A 17,570-nucleotide genomic window follows, 5' to 3' on the forward strand; every position below is an offset into this window, starting at 1 on the left:
AATAATTTGTCTATTCTAGGTATCTCATTTAAGTGGAATCATACAATATTTGTTCTTTTGTGTCTGAGTTACATCACTTAGTGTAATGTTTTTAAGATTTGTCCATGTTGTAGCATGTTTAAGAATTTTATTCCTTTTTAAGAACTTGTATGTATATACCACACTTGTTTTGTCCATTCATCCATTGATGGGCATTTGTATTGTGTCCACCTTTTGGCTATTGTGAATAACATTGCTATGAATATTACTGTACAAGTATCTGCTCAAGTCTCTGTTTTCAGTTCTTTTTGGTATATACCTAGAAGGTGGAATTGCTGTATCATATGACAATTATGTGTTCAGTTTTTTAGGAATTGCCATATTGTTTTCCATAGTGTTCATTTTACGTTTCCACCAGCAATGCATAAGGGTTTTATTTACTCCACATCTTTGCCAATATTGCATGTGTGCTTTTTAAATAGCCATCCTATGCGTGTGAAGTGGCATCTCATTATGGATTTGATCTGCATTTTTCCAGTGACTAGAGATGTTGAGCCTCTCTTTTGTGCTTATTTACCATTTGTATTTCTGTTTTGGAAAAATACCTATTCAAGTCCTTTGCCAATTTTTGAATTGAGTTATTGTTGTTGAGAGAGAGAGTTCTTTATATATTCCGAGTATTAATCTTTGCCAGATATGTGAGTTGCAAATATTTTCTCCTATTCTATGAATTGCCTTTTTACACTCTTAATAGTGCGTTTGATACACGAAAGTTTTTAAGTTCAGTTTATCTATTTTTTTTCCTGTTGTTGCCTACGTGCTTTTGGCTTAGAAATTCATTGTGAAACCCAGTGTCATGAAGATTTCCCCCCTATGTTTTCTTCTGAAAGTTTTAGCTCTTATGTTTTTGATGCATTTTGAGTTAATTTTTGTATATGGCGTAAAGTAAGGTTAACCACTGTGCTACTTGTTTTTATAAGTTCTTCATTCTTTTGCACATGGATACTCAATTTCCCCACCTTTTTGTAAAGGGACAATCCTTTCTTCATTGAATAATCTTGATACCCTTGTCGAAAATTATCTATTTGACTATACAAGGGATTATTTCTAGCTCTGTAGTCTGTTCCACTGATCTTTATGTCTGTCTTTGTACCAGTATCACAGTATTTTGATTATTGTAGCTTTGTAGTAAGTTTTGAAGTCCAGAAGTCCAACTTTGTTCCTTTTTTCAAGATCTTTTTGTGTATTTGAGGGGCTTCCCTGGTGGCTCAGAGGTTAAAGCGTCTGCCTGGAATGCGCGAGACCTGGGTTAGATCCCTGAGTCAGGAAGATCCCCTGGAGAAGGAAATGGCAGCCCACTCCAGTACTCTTGCCTGGAGAATCCCATGGAGGGAGGAGCCTGGTAAGCTACAGTCCATGGGGTCTCAAAGAGTCGGACACAACTGAGCAGTTTCACTTTCACTTTTGAGATTCCATATGGATTTTAGCATTTTTAAAAATTTATGCAAAAATATGGGATTTTGACAGATTACATTGAATTTGCAGATCTCTTTTGGTATTGACATCTTAACAGTATTAGGATTTTCAATCTATAAATATGGGATGTATTTCTATTTATTTGTGCCTTCTGTAATTTCAACAGTGTTTTGTAGTTTTAAGTGATAGAAGTCTTTTTGCCTCCTTAGATAAGTTTCTTCCTACATATTTTATTCTTTTTGATGTGATGAATGGAATTGTTTTCTTAATTTTCTTTTAGAATTATTTATTTTAGTGTATAGAAACAACTTTTTTTCCTTTTTCATTAGGGTAAATTTATTTATAATTTATCATTACATGAATACTATCCCCCTTGGGGTTCCTAACTTTATTTATGCAAGATATCCTTTTAAATTCTGCTGCTGCTGCTGCTAAGTCGCTTCAGTCGTGTCCGACTCTGTGTGACCCCATAGATGGCAGCCCACCAGGCTCCCCCATCCCTGGGATTCTCCAGGCAAGAACACTGGAGTGGGTTGCCATTGCCTTCACAATTTATTTTTGAGTGTTGATTTTGTATCCTGCTACTTTGCTGAATTAGTTTATTAGTGTTTGATTTTGAATGTCAGGAAAAGGAAGCTAACCACTAGTAAAAAGGAGAAACAATATGAAATACTTTTAAGTTAACAGGAATAAAAGGAAGCAGCAAAGTAAGATAAATAACTTAGAATAAAATGGAAGGAGTAAAATGAAATATATCTTTTACTGTATCAAATGTGGACATATTATACTTGTTTGTTAAAAAACTCACATTTTCAGATGGGATTAAAAGACAAAACCCACGTGTATTGTTTACTAGAAAAAATACTTAAAACAATGATAAAGCAAAGTTAAGGTGAAGCTATAAACCAGCAAAGAGAAAGCAGGAGGAGTACCAACCAATATTAATATCTATCTCAGAAGAAAGAAAGTAAAATTAAGGCATTAAACAGAAATGCCTGTTTATTATAAAGTTATTTGCTTCATAGTTTAAGAAGATAAATACCATTGATAAAGACTTGTAGGCACCAAAAATATTCTGGTTAATATTTTAAATTCAGAACCTCAAATAGATGAAAGGAAAATGGATAAATGAATAACTGTAGTAGGAAATTTCAAACACTTCTTTCAGAACAGGGCAGATCAAGCAGACAAAAAGTGAATAAGTAGGAACTGAATAATATAATCCATAAACTCCATTTGACGGGTATATATAGAACCTTAAATATCCTCCAAATAAGAAATATACATTTTTATAGTCTACAAGCTACTAAAAAATTGGTTAAATATGTGGCCCAAAGAAAACCGTATGTTAAAAGAAAAGAGATTTTATATTCTACATCACTCAAAATTAGACATAAATAATGAAACAAGTAACAAGAAGATTCTTAACTAACTGGAGATCAGAAATCACAGTCCTATATAAAATTTAGGTCAAGGAGGAAATAAAACTGAAAGTATGAACTACCTAGAAAGCAATGAAAATGAAGATATTTGCAACAAAATTTGTGAGTCATTGCAAAAGCTACACCCAGAAGAAAATTTATCACTACAATGCCTTCATTATTAATGAACAATAACTAGAAGGAATTTAGTACCTATCTTAAGCCATTAGAGAAGTAACACTGAAAGAAAGCAAAAAAGAGAAAGAGGGAAAAAAAAAGAGAGAAAGAGGGAGTTAATATAAGATAATTGAAATTAATAAAAATTATACATATAAAATATGATAAATTCTAAATTTTTTTACTCTCTGAAAAGTGATTAATGAACCTGATGAAGGAAAATATGAGGGTAAAAATATATGAGCAAAGAAATGAGAAATGCAACATAGCTAGCTATGGAAGAGTAAAAGAATGATAAGAGAATGTTACGTGTACATTTGACAATAAATTTTTCTAGCATTTTCTTATGAAACATTTCAAATCTAGAACAAAGTTAAAAATCTTAGAACATTCATAATACCTACTGTCTAGATTCTATTTTTCACAATGATAACACAGATTTAATTGATAACAGATTTAATTTTAAATCTTAATAGATTACTCCTAATCAAAATTAGGAGAAAAAGAAGAAAAGTAGGCTAGGTATTAAGATGATTTAGAGAGGGGATTTAAGCTCTTCCTACCCACCCCCCGCCCCACTTAATACCTGGTAGCTCAGCTGGTAAAGAATCCAGTTGCATTGCAGGAGGCCCTGGTTCAGTTCCTGGGTTGGGAGGATCCCCTGGAGAAGGGAAAGGCTACCCACTCCAGTATTCAGGCCTGGAGAATTTCATGGACTCTATAGTCCATGGGGTCACAAAGAGTCGGACACAACTAAGTGACTGTCACAATACCAGGGCAAGGAGCCATCCCAAGAATATGCAATGCAAAATTGTTTATAATAAAGTAAACTTGGATCAATCCAAATGCCCATCAATGGGTTGAATGGATAACTTTATTCATCAGTGTGGTAGTACTGTCTAATGAGATCCTGTATAATAGTTAAAATGAATAAGCTCAAATTATACATATCACAGTACATAAATATAAAAAATGTAACATTGAGCAAAGTAATTTGCAAAAGGACACATACCATGTGATAACCCACCTATATGTTTTAACATATGTAAAACTATATTGCTTATGGATACAAGGATATAATTAAAACTTCTAAAAACTTTAATGAATTAAAAACCTAACTCAAGCAGTGGTTACTTCTGGGAGGGAAAGGAAAGGTATTGAATCAAGGAGTAATATGTAGAGGTCTTTAATTCTGTAATGTCTTGTTAAAATGGAAGCAAATTTGGCAAAATGTTAAAAATTAAACAAAGCTGGTTGTTACACCTTTTTGTTTATGCCTGAATATTTTTATAATTTAAAAAGAGGAAAAAACACATCAGGAGAAAGTAGATTCAGAGCTTGATTTCTAAACAACCTTTAATTGACAAGCTGTTCCAATGTTCAACTGTTTAATCCCAGTTAATTTCATGAAGCTGTATAATCTTAAAACTAAATGCTAGTTTTGTACAAAAAGGAAAACTATACCTCAGTCTCATATATGAATGCAGATATTAAAATCCATAGGAAAATATTAGCAAATAGAATTCACCAGTGGGTCAAAAGAATAGTGTGCTAGGCTTTAAGATTTGAAGAATAGTTCTATGTCAGGAACCTGTCAATAAACCTTATGATCATATCAGTAGGTGTTGAGAAAATATTTGGTAAAATTCAACAGCCACTCCTAATTAAAAAATAAAAGTAACATAGGAATATAAGGAAATTACTTCAACATGTTAAACTATTTGTGAAAATAAAAAAAATACTGTAAACAGTCTTAAGTTATGAGATAAGGCTGTTTTTTAATTAAAGTACAATAAAAGACAGTGGTGACTGTTATCACAATTATTTTTTGGTATTGTGGATGTTTCAACAGAATCAATAAGATAAGAAAATAAACAGCATAAACATTGGGGAAGAGATAACTTTATCTCTTCTTTCTGATGATAGAATATAATACCTGAAAATTCTCAGTCTTTAATATCTGCTCTCTAGAAGACCCCTGGAGATGAAGTTAGAAGGTATAGGGTGACAAAGTGGAGGCCCAAACCTTCATTTGTATACTAACTTTCAGAGGAATGATTGCTCAAGAGAGCAGAGCCAGGAATCAAGCCAGCGCCTACCCACTTAATACCCCAAACAGTTAAAGACATTACTAGAAAACTATAGAGCAGTATCCCTCATGAACATAGATGAAAAAATGTTCAACATAACATTAGCTAATAGAATCCAGTAATATATTAAAAGAGTAATACATGATGACTAGTGTGGAGTTTTCCAAGGAATGCAAGGATTGTTCCACATTTGAAACTCAATGTAATTTGACATATTAATAGCCTGTAGAGGAATCAACATGGTTATTTCAATAGTTGTAGGACAAGCATTTGAAGAAATTCAATATCCATTCATGATAAACTCAGCAAACTTGCTGTAAAAGGAAACCTCAACCTGATAAAGGACATTTATTTTAAAAATGCAACTATTAGAATGGCTTAAAATAGCTGGCATCATACTTAATGGTGAAAAGACTGAATGCTTTTCCTCTAACAAGGGAAGGATGTCTTCTCTCAACGCTTCTGATATGATGCTCTCAACATCATTGTTCTGGAAGTGCTAGCTAGTGAAATAGGGGATGAAAAAGAAATAGAAGGAGTACAGAAGAAAGGAAGAAATAAAACTGTCTTTACCTGCAGATGTCATGATTATCTACATGAAAAATCTCAATGAATCTACAAAAAGTACTTGAAACTAATAAGTGATTTTAACAAGTTTGCCAGATACAAGGTTAATATAAAAAAAAGTTATATCTCTCTACAGTAGCAATAAATAATTGGAAATTGCAGTTTTAAAAAAGTACTATTTACAGTAGCACCCAAAATGAAATACATAGGTATAAATAACAAAGTATGTGTAGAATCTGTATGCTGAAAACTAAAAAACACTGTTAAAAGAAATCAAAGATCTAAATGTGTTGGTTGGAAGATTCACTGTTCTTAAGATGTTCATTCTCTCCATATGATCTAGAAATTCAAAACAATTTTAGCAAAATCCCAGCAGGAATTTTTTTTACATGTTGACAGACTGACTCTAAAACTAATATGGGGGACTCCCCTGGTGGTCCAGTGGTTAAGGATCCACCTGCCAATGCAGGGGACATGGGTTTGATCCCTGGTCTGGGAAGATCCCATGTGCTTGGGGCAACTAAGCCTGTGTGCCACAACTACTGAGCCTGCACGCTGCAACGACTGAAGCACTTGCGTTCTAGAGCCCATGCTCTGCAAGAAGAGAAGTCATCACAATGAGAAACCTGCACACCACAACTAGAGAGTAGTAGCCCCCATATGCCACAACTAGAGAAAGTCTGCACACAGCAATAAAGACCCAGTACAGCCAAAAATAAAAATAAATAATAATAATAGTAAAAAAAAAACCCCTAATATATAAAGGCAAGGATAATAAAATAGCTAAAACAATTCTGATAAAGAACAAGTTTGAATAATTCATGTTAACTGATTTCCAGGCTTACTCTAAAGGTGTAGTAATAATACATGTATGATATTAGCGAAAAGGTAGATACACAGATAGATCAGTGGAACAGAATAGAGTTCAGAAATAGACCCAAACAGATGTGGTCAAGTGATTTTAGAAAGAAAAATGGTGCAGTGGTGATTCAGCAAAGAAAGGATGTTTTTTTCAACAAAAAGTGCTAGACATACATATTCAAAAAAACGAACCTTGACCTAACTCTCACACATCACAAAATTTTAACTCAAATTATAGCCCTAAATAAATTATAGACCTAAAAGGGGCTTCCCTCATGGCTCAGAGGTAAAGCGTCTGCCTGCAATTCAGGAGACCTGGATTTGATCCCTGGGTCAGGAAGGTCCCCTGGATAAGGAAATGGCAACCCACTCCAGTACTCTTGCCCAGAAAATTCCATGGATGGAGGAACCTGGTAGGCTACAGTCAGTGGGATCACAGAGTCAGACACAATTGAGCAACTTCACTTCAACTTCATAGACCTAAAAAGTAAAACATAAAACTAGTTTTAGTGCCAGGTGGGTTTTTTACCACTGAGCCACCAAGAAAACCCCTTCTTTTATGTACAAGGTGTCATAAATTTCTTTCAGATTTTTTTTCACTCAATAGTAGGCCTTAAGAGATCTATCCACATTACTACACATAGACCTAGCTTATTCGTTTAACTGTTAAATTTGTTTGTAGCCAAGTTTAGCATTCTATATAACCCATTTGATCCTGGACAAATTACTTAACCTTCTTAACCTGTTTCTTTATTTGCAAAATGGTAATGACAGTATTAGTGACTATCACAAAGGGTTGTTATAGGGACTAAAAGTGTTAATTAATATACAAAAATATTTAGGACAGTGCTTGGTATATAATAGATTTTGTTATTGACATTGTGATTATTTCTGCTGCTGCTGCTAAGTCACTTCAGTCATGTCCGACTCTGTGCGACCCCATAGACGGCAGCCCACCAGGCTCCCCTGTCCCTGGGATTCTCTAGGCAAGAACACTGGAGTAGGTTGCCATTTCCTTCTCTAATGCGTGAAAGTGAAAAGTGAAAGTGAAGTTGCTCAGTTGTGTCCAACTCTTAGCAACCCCATGGACTGCAGCCCACCAGGCTCCTCCACCCATGGGATTTTCCAGGCAAGAGTACTGGAGTGGGGTGCCATTGCCTTCTTTGTGTGATTATTTCTAATTTTTCACAATTACAAACCATGCTGCAACCGACTCTCCTTTTACATATTTTCACATCAAGGAATAATATGAATAAAGTAACCAAAAATGAAATTGTCAGAGCTGTGGCTGTGCTGCTTACCTAGGGTTACTATGAAGTCTTTAAAAAACCTTTTTTAACAGAAGTCTTTTATCAAATTGCCATTTCTTATACTCTCATGAGTTTCATAAAACTGCATTCTATCAGGGCATATATTTTTTATCTTTAAAAAATCTTTAGTTTGAACCCATCTCACATTTAAAATACTACTGTAGATTTATTTATATATTTCTTTTGTCGTTTTGGTGGGGTGTAGGAAGGGATGGGAATTAATATGTTGTCAACCATCTTGAAATGGAAATCATACCTAAATTTTTAACTAACATAATTTGATTATCTATTGACATCAAAACTTAAAATAGTTCTATCACTCCTTTCTCTCCTCTCCCTTGCAGAAGATAGAAATTGTTTTTATTCTTCCTTCTGTATTAGATTTTAATGAAGTAATTCCAGATTTATCATTTTGCATTACAGTTGGCCTTTGAACAATGTGTGGGTGAGGGGTGCCAGCCCTAAGCAGTTGAAAATTCATGATAACTTTTTAGTTGACTCTCCATATTTGCAGTTCCACATCCAAGGATTCAATGAACAATGTATCATATAGCGCTGTAATATTTATTGAAAAAAATCCAGGTATAAGTGGATCCATGCAGTTCAAATTTGTGTTGTTCAAAGGTCAGCTGTATATATCTTCAGTTTTAATTACTGTTTAGAGAACATCGCCAACCATATTAGCCACAGTTACTTAAGCTTCTTTTTTAAAAAGCATTATTGAAAGTTTCTTACTATTCATGACATGCTGCACCCTCTTTTTCTAATGATATTATTTGGCCACATTTAATTCTTTGAGTACTATTTTCAGGATTGGTAAATGATGTGGTATACTTCCTATGTCCTTGTTTTCATGGAAATGTGTGTATTTTTCCCTTGTAAACTTCATTGATAGCTTGTCTGGGTTCAGAATTTGAGAGTCACAGTCATCCCTCAGAATTCTATAAATATTGCTCGTTTGCCTTCTAGTATTTAATGTGGCAAATTACAGGTCCAATGCCTGTTTGAATGTCTTTTACTGGTTGGTAACCTTACACTTCTGTCTGGAAATATGTTGCCAATTCAGATATTTAACCAGAATAAATGTCTAGGTGTCTAACATTCTGTTATTCCTTCCCTGACATTATAGATCCTTAGATGTGGAAATTCGAAGATTTCTTAGGGGAAAGTTTTTTACTATCTGTTTTGATTATTATTGTTGTTCAGTTGCTAAGTCATGTCCAACTCTTTGTGATCCCATGGACTGCAGCATGCCAGGCTTCCCTGTCCTTCACTGTCTCCAGGAGTTTGCTCAAACTCATGTCCATTGAGGCAGTGATGCCATCCAAACATCTCATACTCTGATGCCTTCTTCTCCTCCTGCCCTCAGTCTTTCCCAGCATCAGGATCTTTGCCAACGAGTCTTCTCTTCGCATCAGATGGCCAAAGTATTGGAGCTTCAACTTCAGTATCAGTCCTTCAATGAGTATTCGGGGTTGATTTCCTTTAGAATTGACTAGTTTGATCTCCTTGCTGTCCAAGAGACTCTCAAGAGTCTTCTCCAGCACTACAATTCAGAATCATCAATTCTTCGGCACTTGGCCTTCTTTATGGTCCAACTCTCAAATCTGTACATAACTACTGGAAACACCATAGCTTTGACTATATGGACCTTTTTTGGCAAAGTGATATCTCTGCTTTTTAATACACTGTCTAAGTTTGTCTTAGCTTTCCTTCCAAGGAGCAAGCGTCTTAATTTCATGGCTGCAGTCACTGTCCACAGTGATTTTGGAGACCAAGAAAATTATGTCACTGTTTCCATTGTTTCCCTATCTATTTGCCGTGAAATGATGGGACTGGATGCCATGATCTTAGTTTTTGAATGTTGAATTTCAAGCCAGCTTTTTCACTCTGCTCTTTCACCTTCATCAAGAGTTTCTTTAGTTTCTTTCTCTCTCTCTCTTTTATTTTTTGCCATTAGAGTGGTATCATCTGCATATCTGAGGTTATTGATATTTCTCCCAGCAATCTTGATTCCATCTTGTGCTTCATCCAGCCCAGCGTTTCTCATGATGTACTCTGCATATAAGTTAAATAAGCAGGGTGACAATATACAGCCTTGACATACTCTTTTCCCAATTTGAAATCAGACTGGACTGGTTTTGATTATTACTTTTTCTCATTTTGAGATACTATTTTTCTTTTTCAGTAAAGGAAATTTTATTATTTATTTTTCCAATTTTGTTGCAATATAATTGACATATAACAATGTATCAGTTTAAAGTATATAACAAACAGGGCTTCCCTGGTGACTCAGTGGTAAAGAATCCACCTGCGGTGCAGGAGATGTGAGTTTGATTACTGGGTCAGGAAGATCCCCTGGAAGAGGAAATGACAACTCACTCCAGTATTCTTGCCTGGGAAATCCCATGGGCAGAGGAGCTTGGTGGGCTGCAGTCCATGGGGTCACTAAAGAGTTGGACATGACTTAGCAACTAAACAACAACAACAAATACAACAAACAACTGCTGCATTTTGCTCTGAGAGGAGTCAGAGCAAGTACATAACAAAGAATATCAGTGATTTTATAGGTACTGAGAAAAAGATTGACAGGTGAAAATAGATACATATATATATGCATAAATAAAATACTCATTTGAGTGGTATTATAAATATCCAAGACAATTTCTAGACTTTAATTTGGAACTTGATCTTCCATTTTAGGACCGGAAATTAACCAAAGCCGAGCAGCAAAGGTTCAAGGAAGAAGCAGAGATGTTAAAGGGTCTCCAACATCCCAATATAGTTCGATTTTATGATTCCTGGGAGTCTATATTAAAAGGAAAGAAATGTATTGTATTAGTGACGGAACTTATGACATCAGGAACCTTAAAGACGTAAGTTGACCCTGATAGTGCCAATGGAGTTTTATTTGAAAATAATTTTCAAGAGTCACAAAAGTTTTTGGCAAAGTAACATTACATGGTTAAAGAATTGGTAGAATCTGAATCTAGTGACTGTGTTTCAGGGCAGGTTAAAAAATTAGGGTGTTAATGAAGTTTGTTAGAAAATACAATGTTGAAAAATTAATGTTTGTGGCATATCATGGAACTTAATAATTAGAAATCATTATAGAGATAATGTCATTTTGTAGAGGATGAAAAATTGGGGATGTGGCAGGTTCAAATATCTAGTGAGCAATGCTATATAATTATAGTCTATTGTTTTGTTTCTGACTAGAGCATTTCATCTGATGGTACAGCCACTTATTTGTGACTGTTATATGTGGTATGTACTTTTTCTGTAGGGGGGGTGTACTTTGAGGCTTTATACTTTAAAATATTTTGTTAGACAATAAAAAATAACTCAGTGATGACAATCATAATACATACTGTATTGGCTGGCTTATGTGATTTACCATAATGTACTTATACAATAAGCTAGGTATGTTTGTTTACATGTGATCTTTTGTTTCTTTGTGTAGGTACTTAAAACGATTTAAAGTAATGAAACCAAAGGTCTTAAGGAGCTGGTGCAGGCAGATTTTAAAGGGGTTGCAGTTCTTGCACACCAGGACTCCTCCTATTATTCACCGGGATCTGAAGTGTGACAATATTTTCATCACGGGACCCACTGGATCTGTGAAGATTGGTGATCTAGGACTAGCCACCTTAATGCGAACATCGTTTGCTAAAAGTGTCATTGGTGATTAACATTTTATAGTTTATTGATTGTGTAAAGGAAGATTTTTTTTAACTGTATATTTCTAGAACAGAAATCAGCAAACCACAGTCTGTGGGCCAAATCGAACTTCCCTGCCTATTTTTGTAAAAAAAGTTTTGTTGGAACACAGCAGTACCCACTCATTTACATATTGTGTATGGCTGCTTTTGCACTACAGTGTCAGAGTTAATTAGTTGTGACAGAACCCATATGGACTGCAAAGCCTGAAATATTTACTGTTTGACCCTTTATAGAGATGTTTACTGGCCCCTGGCCTAGAATGTGAATTTACTTTGAAATATCTATTCTATATTGACTGATTTCAGAGACATCCCAGTGTATTTCTTTTGTGATGTATTTAATAATATTGAAAAATTCTGAGGACTTATAAAGAGGATTTACTACTTCAAAAATTTTACATAACTAAAACGAAAGATAGAAAGAAAAACAGATTTTTGTAAGCATTACCTATGAGCATTGCAAACTGTCCTTTATCACTATGGAAAATTAAGGAAATTAAGGACATTTTATATATGTGTGTGTGTGTGTGTGTGTGTGTATGTATATATTATATATATATATATATGTATGTATGTATTTTTGCTTTTAGGGAATAGAAATTCTCTCAAGTAATCCTTATGGCAAAGGGAATGTGATCTTGGCATAGATTTTTTTTGTCTACAGTACATGACTTGGGGGATCTTAGTTCCCTGACCAGAGATTGAGCCTGGGCCCTAGGCAGTGAGAGCACAGAGTCCTAACAACTGGACTGACAGGGAATTCTCTACATTTTTCTTTCTTAAAAATACGTGGTTGTGGTATTTTGTAGGTACTCCTGAGTTTATGGCCCCAGAGATGTATGAAGAGCACTATGATGAATCTGTGGATGTCTATGCTTTTGGAATGTGTATGCTGGAAATGGCTACTTCGGAGTACCCTTATTCTGAATGCCAGAATGCAGCTCAAATATACCGTAAAGTAACTAGTGTAAGTATAACTTTATTCTTTTTACTTCACAAATTGCCACATTTCATGGTAAAGTCAACCACAAGTCAACTTAGTCAAACCTAACTTTGGTTTAGTTCTGTGTAAATAGTGCTAAATTTAACATAATTGTAATGAAACAAGCTTTAGATTTATGCTATGTACCCATATTCAAATGGGGTAATATAAAATGCTCTATATTAGTATCTTTGGGGAAAATGTATAGATATATTATCTATATCCATTTCTTTGTGAAGAATTTTTAGATATTTATTCAGTCAGTTCAGTCGCTCAGTTGTGTCTGACTCTTTGTGACCCCATGGGCTGCAGCACGCCAGGCCTCCCTGTCAATCTCCAACTCCTGGAGTTTACTCAGATTCATGTGCATTGAGTTGATGATGCCATCCACCCGTCTCATCCTCTGTCATCCCCTTCTCCTCCTGCCTTCAGTCTTTCCCAGCATAAAGGTTTATTCCAGTGAGTCAGTTCTTCACACCAGGTGTCCAAAGTATTGGAGTTTCAGCTTCAGCATCAGTCCTTCAAGTGAATATTCAGGACTGATTTCCTTTAGGATGGACTGGTTGGATCTCCTTGCAGTCCAAGGGACTCTAAAGAGTATTCTCCAACACTACAGTTCAAAAGCATCAACTCTTCGGCGCTCAGGTTTCTTTAGAGTTCAACTCTCCCATCCATATATGACTACTGTAAAAACCATAGGTTTGACTAGGCGGAACTTTGTTGGCAAAGTAACGTCTCTGCTTTTTCATATGCTATCTAGGTTGGTCATAACTTTTCTTACAAGGAGCAAGCATCTTTTAATTTCATGGCTGCAGTCACCATCTGCAGTGATTTTGGAGCCCAAGAAAATAAAGACAGCCACTCTTTCCACTGTTTCCCCATCTATTTGCCATGAAGTGATGGGACCAAATGCCATGATCTTAGCTTTCTGAATGTTGAGTTTTTTTTTAATTTACTTATTTTAATTTGAGGCTAATTACTTTATAATATTGTGGTGGTTTTGCCATACAACGACATGAATCAGCCATGGGTGTACATGTGTTGCCCATCCTGAACCACCCCCCCCCACCTCCCTCCCCATCCCATCCCTCTCGGTCATCCCAGTGCACCAGCCCCAAGCACCCTGTCTCATGCATCAAACCTGGACTGGCGATCTGTGTCACATATGATAATATACATGTTTCAGTGCTATTCTCTCAAATCATCCCACCCTTGCCTTTTCTCACAGAGTCCAAAAGACTGTTCTATACATCTGTGTCTCTTTTGCTGTCTCGCATATAGGGTTATGATTACCATATTTCTAAATTCCATATATATGCATTAATATACTGTATTGGTGGTTTTCTTCCTGGCTTACTTCACTCTGGATAATAGGCTCCAGTTCCGTCCAACTCATTAGAACTGATTCAAATGTATTCTTTTTAATGGCTGCGTGATGTTCCATTGTATATATGTACCATGGCTTTCTTATCCATTTGTCTGCTGATGGACATCTAGGTTGCTTCCATGTCCTGGCTATTAAAAACAGTGCTGTGATGAACACTGGGGTACACGTGTCTCTTTCAATTCTGGTTTCCTCAGTGTGTATGCCCAGCAGTGGGATTGCTGTGTCATATGGCAGTTCTATTTCCAGTTTTTTAAGGAATCGCCACACTGTTCTCCATAGTGGCTGTACTAGTTTACATTCCTACCAACAGTGTAAGAAGGTTCCTTTTTCTCCATACCCTCTCCAACATTTATTGTTTGTAGACTTTTGGATAGCAGCCATTCTCCCCAGTGTGAGATGGTACCTCATAGTGGTTTTGATTTGCATTTCTCTGATAATGAGTGATGTTGAGCATTTTTTCAAGTCTTTGTTAACCATCTGTATGTCTTTTTTGGAGAAATGTCTATTTAGTTCTTTGGCCCATTTTTTTTTAAATTTTATTTTATTTTTAAACTTTACATAATTGTATTAGTTTTGCCAATATCAAAATGAATCCGCCACAGGTATACATGTGTTCCCCATCCTGAACCTTCCTCCCTCCTCCCTCCCCATACCCTCCCTCTGGGTTGTCCCAGTGCACCAGCCCCAAGCATCCAGTATCGTGCATCGAACCTGGACTGGCAACTCGTTTCATACATGATATTTTACATGTTTCAATGCCATTCTCCCAAATCTTCCCACCCTCTCCCTCTCCCACAGAGTCCATAAGACTGTTCTATACATCACTGTCTCTTTTGCTGTCTTGTACACAGGGTTATTGTTACCATCTTTCTAAATTCCATATATATGCGTTAGTATACTGTATTGGTGTTTTTCTTTCTGGCTTACTTCACTCTGTATAATAGGCTCCAGTTTCATCCACCTCATTAGAACTGATTCAAATGTATTCTTTTTAATGGCTGAGTAATACTCCATTGTGTATATGTACCACAGCTTTCTTATCCATTCATCTGCTGATGGACATCTAGGTTGCTTCCATGTCCTGGCTATTATAAACAGTGCTGCGATGAACATTGGGGTACACGTGTCTCTTTCCCTTCTGGTTTCCTCAGTGTGTATGCCCAGCAGTGGGATTGCTGGATCATAAGGCAGTTCTATTTCCAGTTTTTTAAGGAATTTCCACACTGTTCTCCAGAGTGGCTGTACTAGTTTGCATTCCCACCAACAGTGTAAGAGGGTTCCCTTTTCTCCACACCCTCTCCAGCATTTATTACTTGTAGACTTTTGGATCTTTTGGATCGCAGCCATTCTGACTGGTGTGAAATGGTACCTCATAGTGGTTTTGATTTGCATTTCTCTGATAATGAGTGATGTTGAGCATCTTTTCATGTGTTTGTTAGCCATCTGGATGTCTTCTTTGGAGAAATGTCTATTTAGTTCTTTGGCCCATTTTTTGATTGGGTCATTTATTTTTCTGGAGTTGAGCTGTAGGAGTTGGTTGTATATTCTCGAGATTAGTTGTTTGTCAGTTGCTTCATTTGCTATTATCTTCTCCCATTCTGAAGGCTGTCTTTTCACCTTGCTAATAGTTTCCTTTGATGTGCAGAAGCTTTTAAGGTTAATTAGGTCCCATTTGTTTATTTTTGCTTTTATTTCCAATATTCTGGGAGGTGGGTCATAGAGGATCCTGCTGTGATGTATGTCAGAGAGTGTTTTGCCTATGTTCTCCTCTAGGAGTTTTATAGTTTCTGGTCTTACGTTTAGATCTTTAATCCATTTTGAGTTTATTTTTGTGTATGGTGTTAGAAAGTGTTCTAGTTTCATTCTTTTACAAGTGCTTGACCAGATTTCCCAGTACCACTTGTTAAAGAGATTGTCTTTAATCCATTGCATATTCTTGCCTCCTTTGTCAAAGATAAGGTGTCCATATGTGCGTGGATTTATCTCTGGGCTTTCTATTTTGTTCCCTTGATCTATATTTCTGTCTTTGTGCCAGTACCATACTGTCTTGATAACTGTGGCTTTGTAGTAGAGCCTGAAGTCAGGTAGGTTGATTCCTCCAGTTCCATTCTTCTTTCTCAAGATCGCTTTGGCTATTTGAGGTTTTTTGTATTTCCATACAAATTGTGAAATTATTTGTTCTAGCTCTGTGAAGAATACTGTTGGTAGCTTGATAGGGATTGCATTGAATCTATAGATTGCTTTGGGTATTATACTCATTTTCACTATATTGATTCTTCCAATCCATGAACATGGTATATTTCTCCATCTATTAGTGTCCTCTTTGATTTCTTTCACCAGTGTTTTATAGTTTTCTATATATAGGTCTTTAGTTTCTTTAAGTAGATATATTCCTAAGTATTTTATTCTTTCCGTTGCAATGGTGAATGGAATTGTTTCCTTAATTTCTCTTTCTGTTTTCTCATTATTAGTGTATAGGAATGCAAGGGATTTCTGTGTGTTGATTTTATATCCTGCAACTTTACTATAGTCATTGATTAGCTCCAGTAATTTTCTGGTGGAGTCTTTAGGGTTTTCTATGTAGAGGATCATGTCATCTGCAAACAGTGAGAGCTTTACTTCTTCTTTTCCAATTTGGATTCCTTTTATTTCTTTTTCTGCTCTGATTGCTGTGGCCAAAACTTCCAAAACTATGTTGAATAGCAATGGTGAAAGTGGGCACCCTTGTCTTGTTCCTGACTTTAGAGGAAATGCTTTCAATTTTTCACCATTGAGGATAATGTTTGTTGTGGGTTTGTCATATATAGCTCTTATTATGTTGAGGTATGTTCCTTCTACTCCTGCTTTCTGGAGAGTTTTTATCATAAATGGATGTTGAATTTTGTCAAAGGCTTTCTCTGCATCTATTGAGATAATCATATGGTTTTATTTTTCAATTTGTTAATGTTGTGTATTACATTGATTTATTTGCGGATATTGAAGAATCCTTGCATCCCTGGGATAAAGCCCACTTGGTCATGGTGTATGATCTTTTTAATATGTTGTTGGATTCTGTTTGGTAGAATTTTGTTAAGGATTTTTGCATCTATGTTCACCAGTGATATTGGCCTGTAGTTTTCTTTTTTCGTGGCATCTTTGTCATGTTTTGGTATTAGGGTGATGGTGGCCTCATAGAATGAGTTTGAAAGTTTGGCTTCCTCTGCAATTTTCTGGGAGAGTTTGAGTAGGATAGGTGTTAGCTCTTCTCTGAATTTTTGGTAGAATTCAGCTGTGAAGCTGTCTGGTCCTGGGTTTTTGTTTGCTGGAAGATTTTTGATTACAGTTTCGATTTCTGTGCTTGTGGTGGGTCTTTTAAGGTTTTTTATTTCTTCCTGGTTAAGTTTTGGAAAGTTGTACTTTTCTAAGAATTTGTCTATTTCTTCCAAGTTGTCCATTTTATTGGCATATAGTTGCTTATAGTAGTCTCTTATGATCTTTTGCATTTCTGTGTTGTCTGTTGTGATCTCTCCATTTTCATTTCCTATTTTATTGATTTGATTTTTCTCCCTTTGTTTCTTGATGAGTCTGGCTAATGGTTTGTCAATTTTATTTATCTTCT

The 17,570-nt window shown here is 35.7% G+C and overlaps 1 protein-coding gene across 4 annotated transcripts in view; it reads left to right on the top strand.

The window, feature by feature from the left end:
• The window catches only part of WNK3 (WNK lysine deficient protein kinase 3), a 177,668-nt gene that overhangs the window by 37,257 nt on the left and 122,841 nt on the right, over positions 1 to 17,570 (top strand). For all 4 annotated transcript variants that reach the window (XM_044937226.1, XM_044937225.1, XM_044937227.1 and 1 more), the window contains exons 3-5: positions 10,585 to 10,757; positions 11,345 to 11,565; positions 12,413 to 12,570. In XM_044937226.1, the coding sequence (XP_044793161.1) occupies positions 10,585 to 10,757; positions 11,345 to 11,565; positions 12,413 to 12,570 (552 nt within the window). The remainder of the gene's footprint in view (positions 1 to 10,584; positions 10,758 to 11,344; positions 11,566 to 12,412; positions 12,571 to 17,570) is intronic.

This window comes from Bubalus bubalis, chromosome X, assembly GCF_019923935.1.
Source record: "Bubalus bubalis isolate 160015118507 breed Murrah chromosome X, NDDB_SH_1, whole genome shotgun sequence".
In the NCBI taxonomy this organism is placed as follows: domain Eukaryota; kingdom Metazoa; phylum Chordata; class Mammalia; order Artiodactyla; family Bovidae; genus Bubalus; species Bubalus bubalis.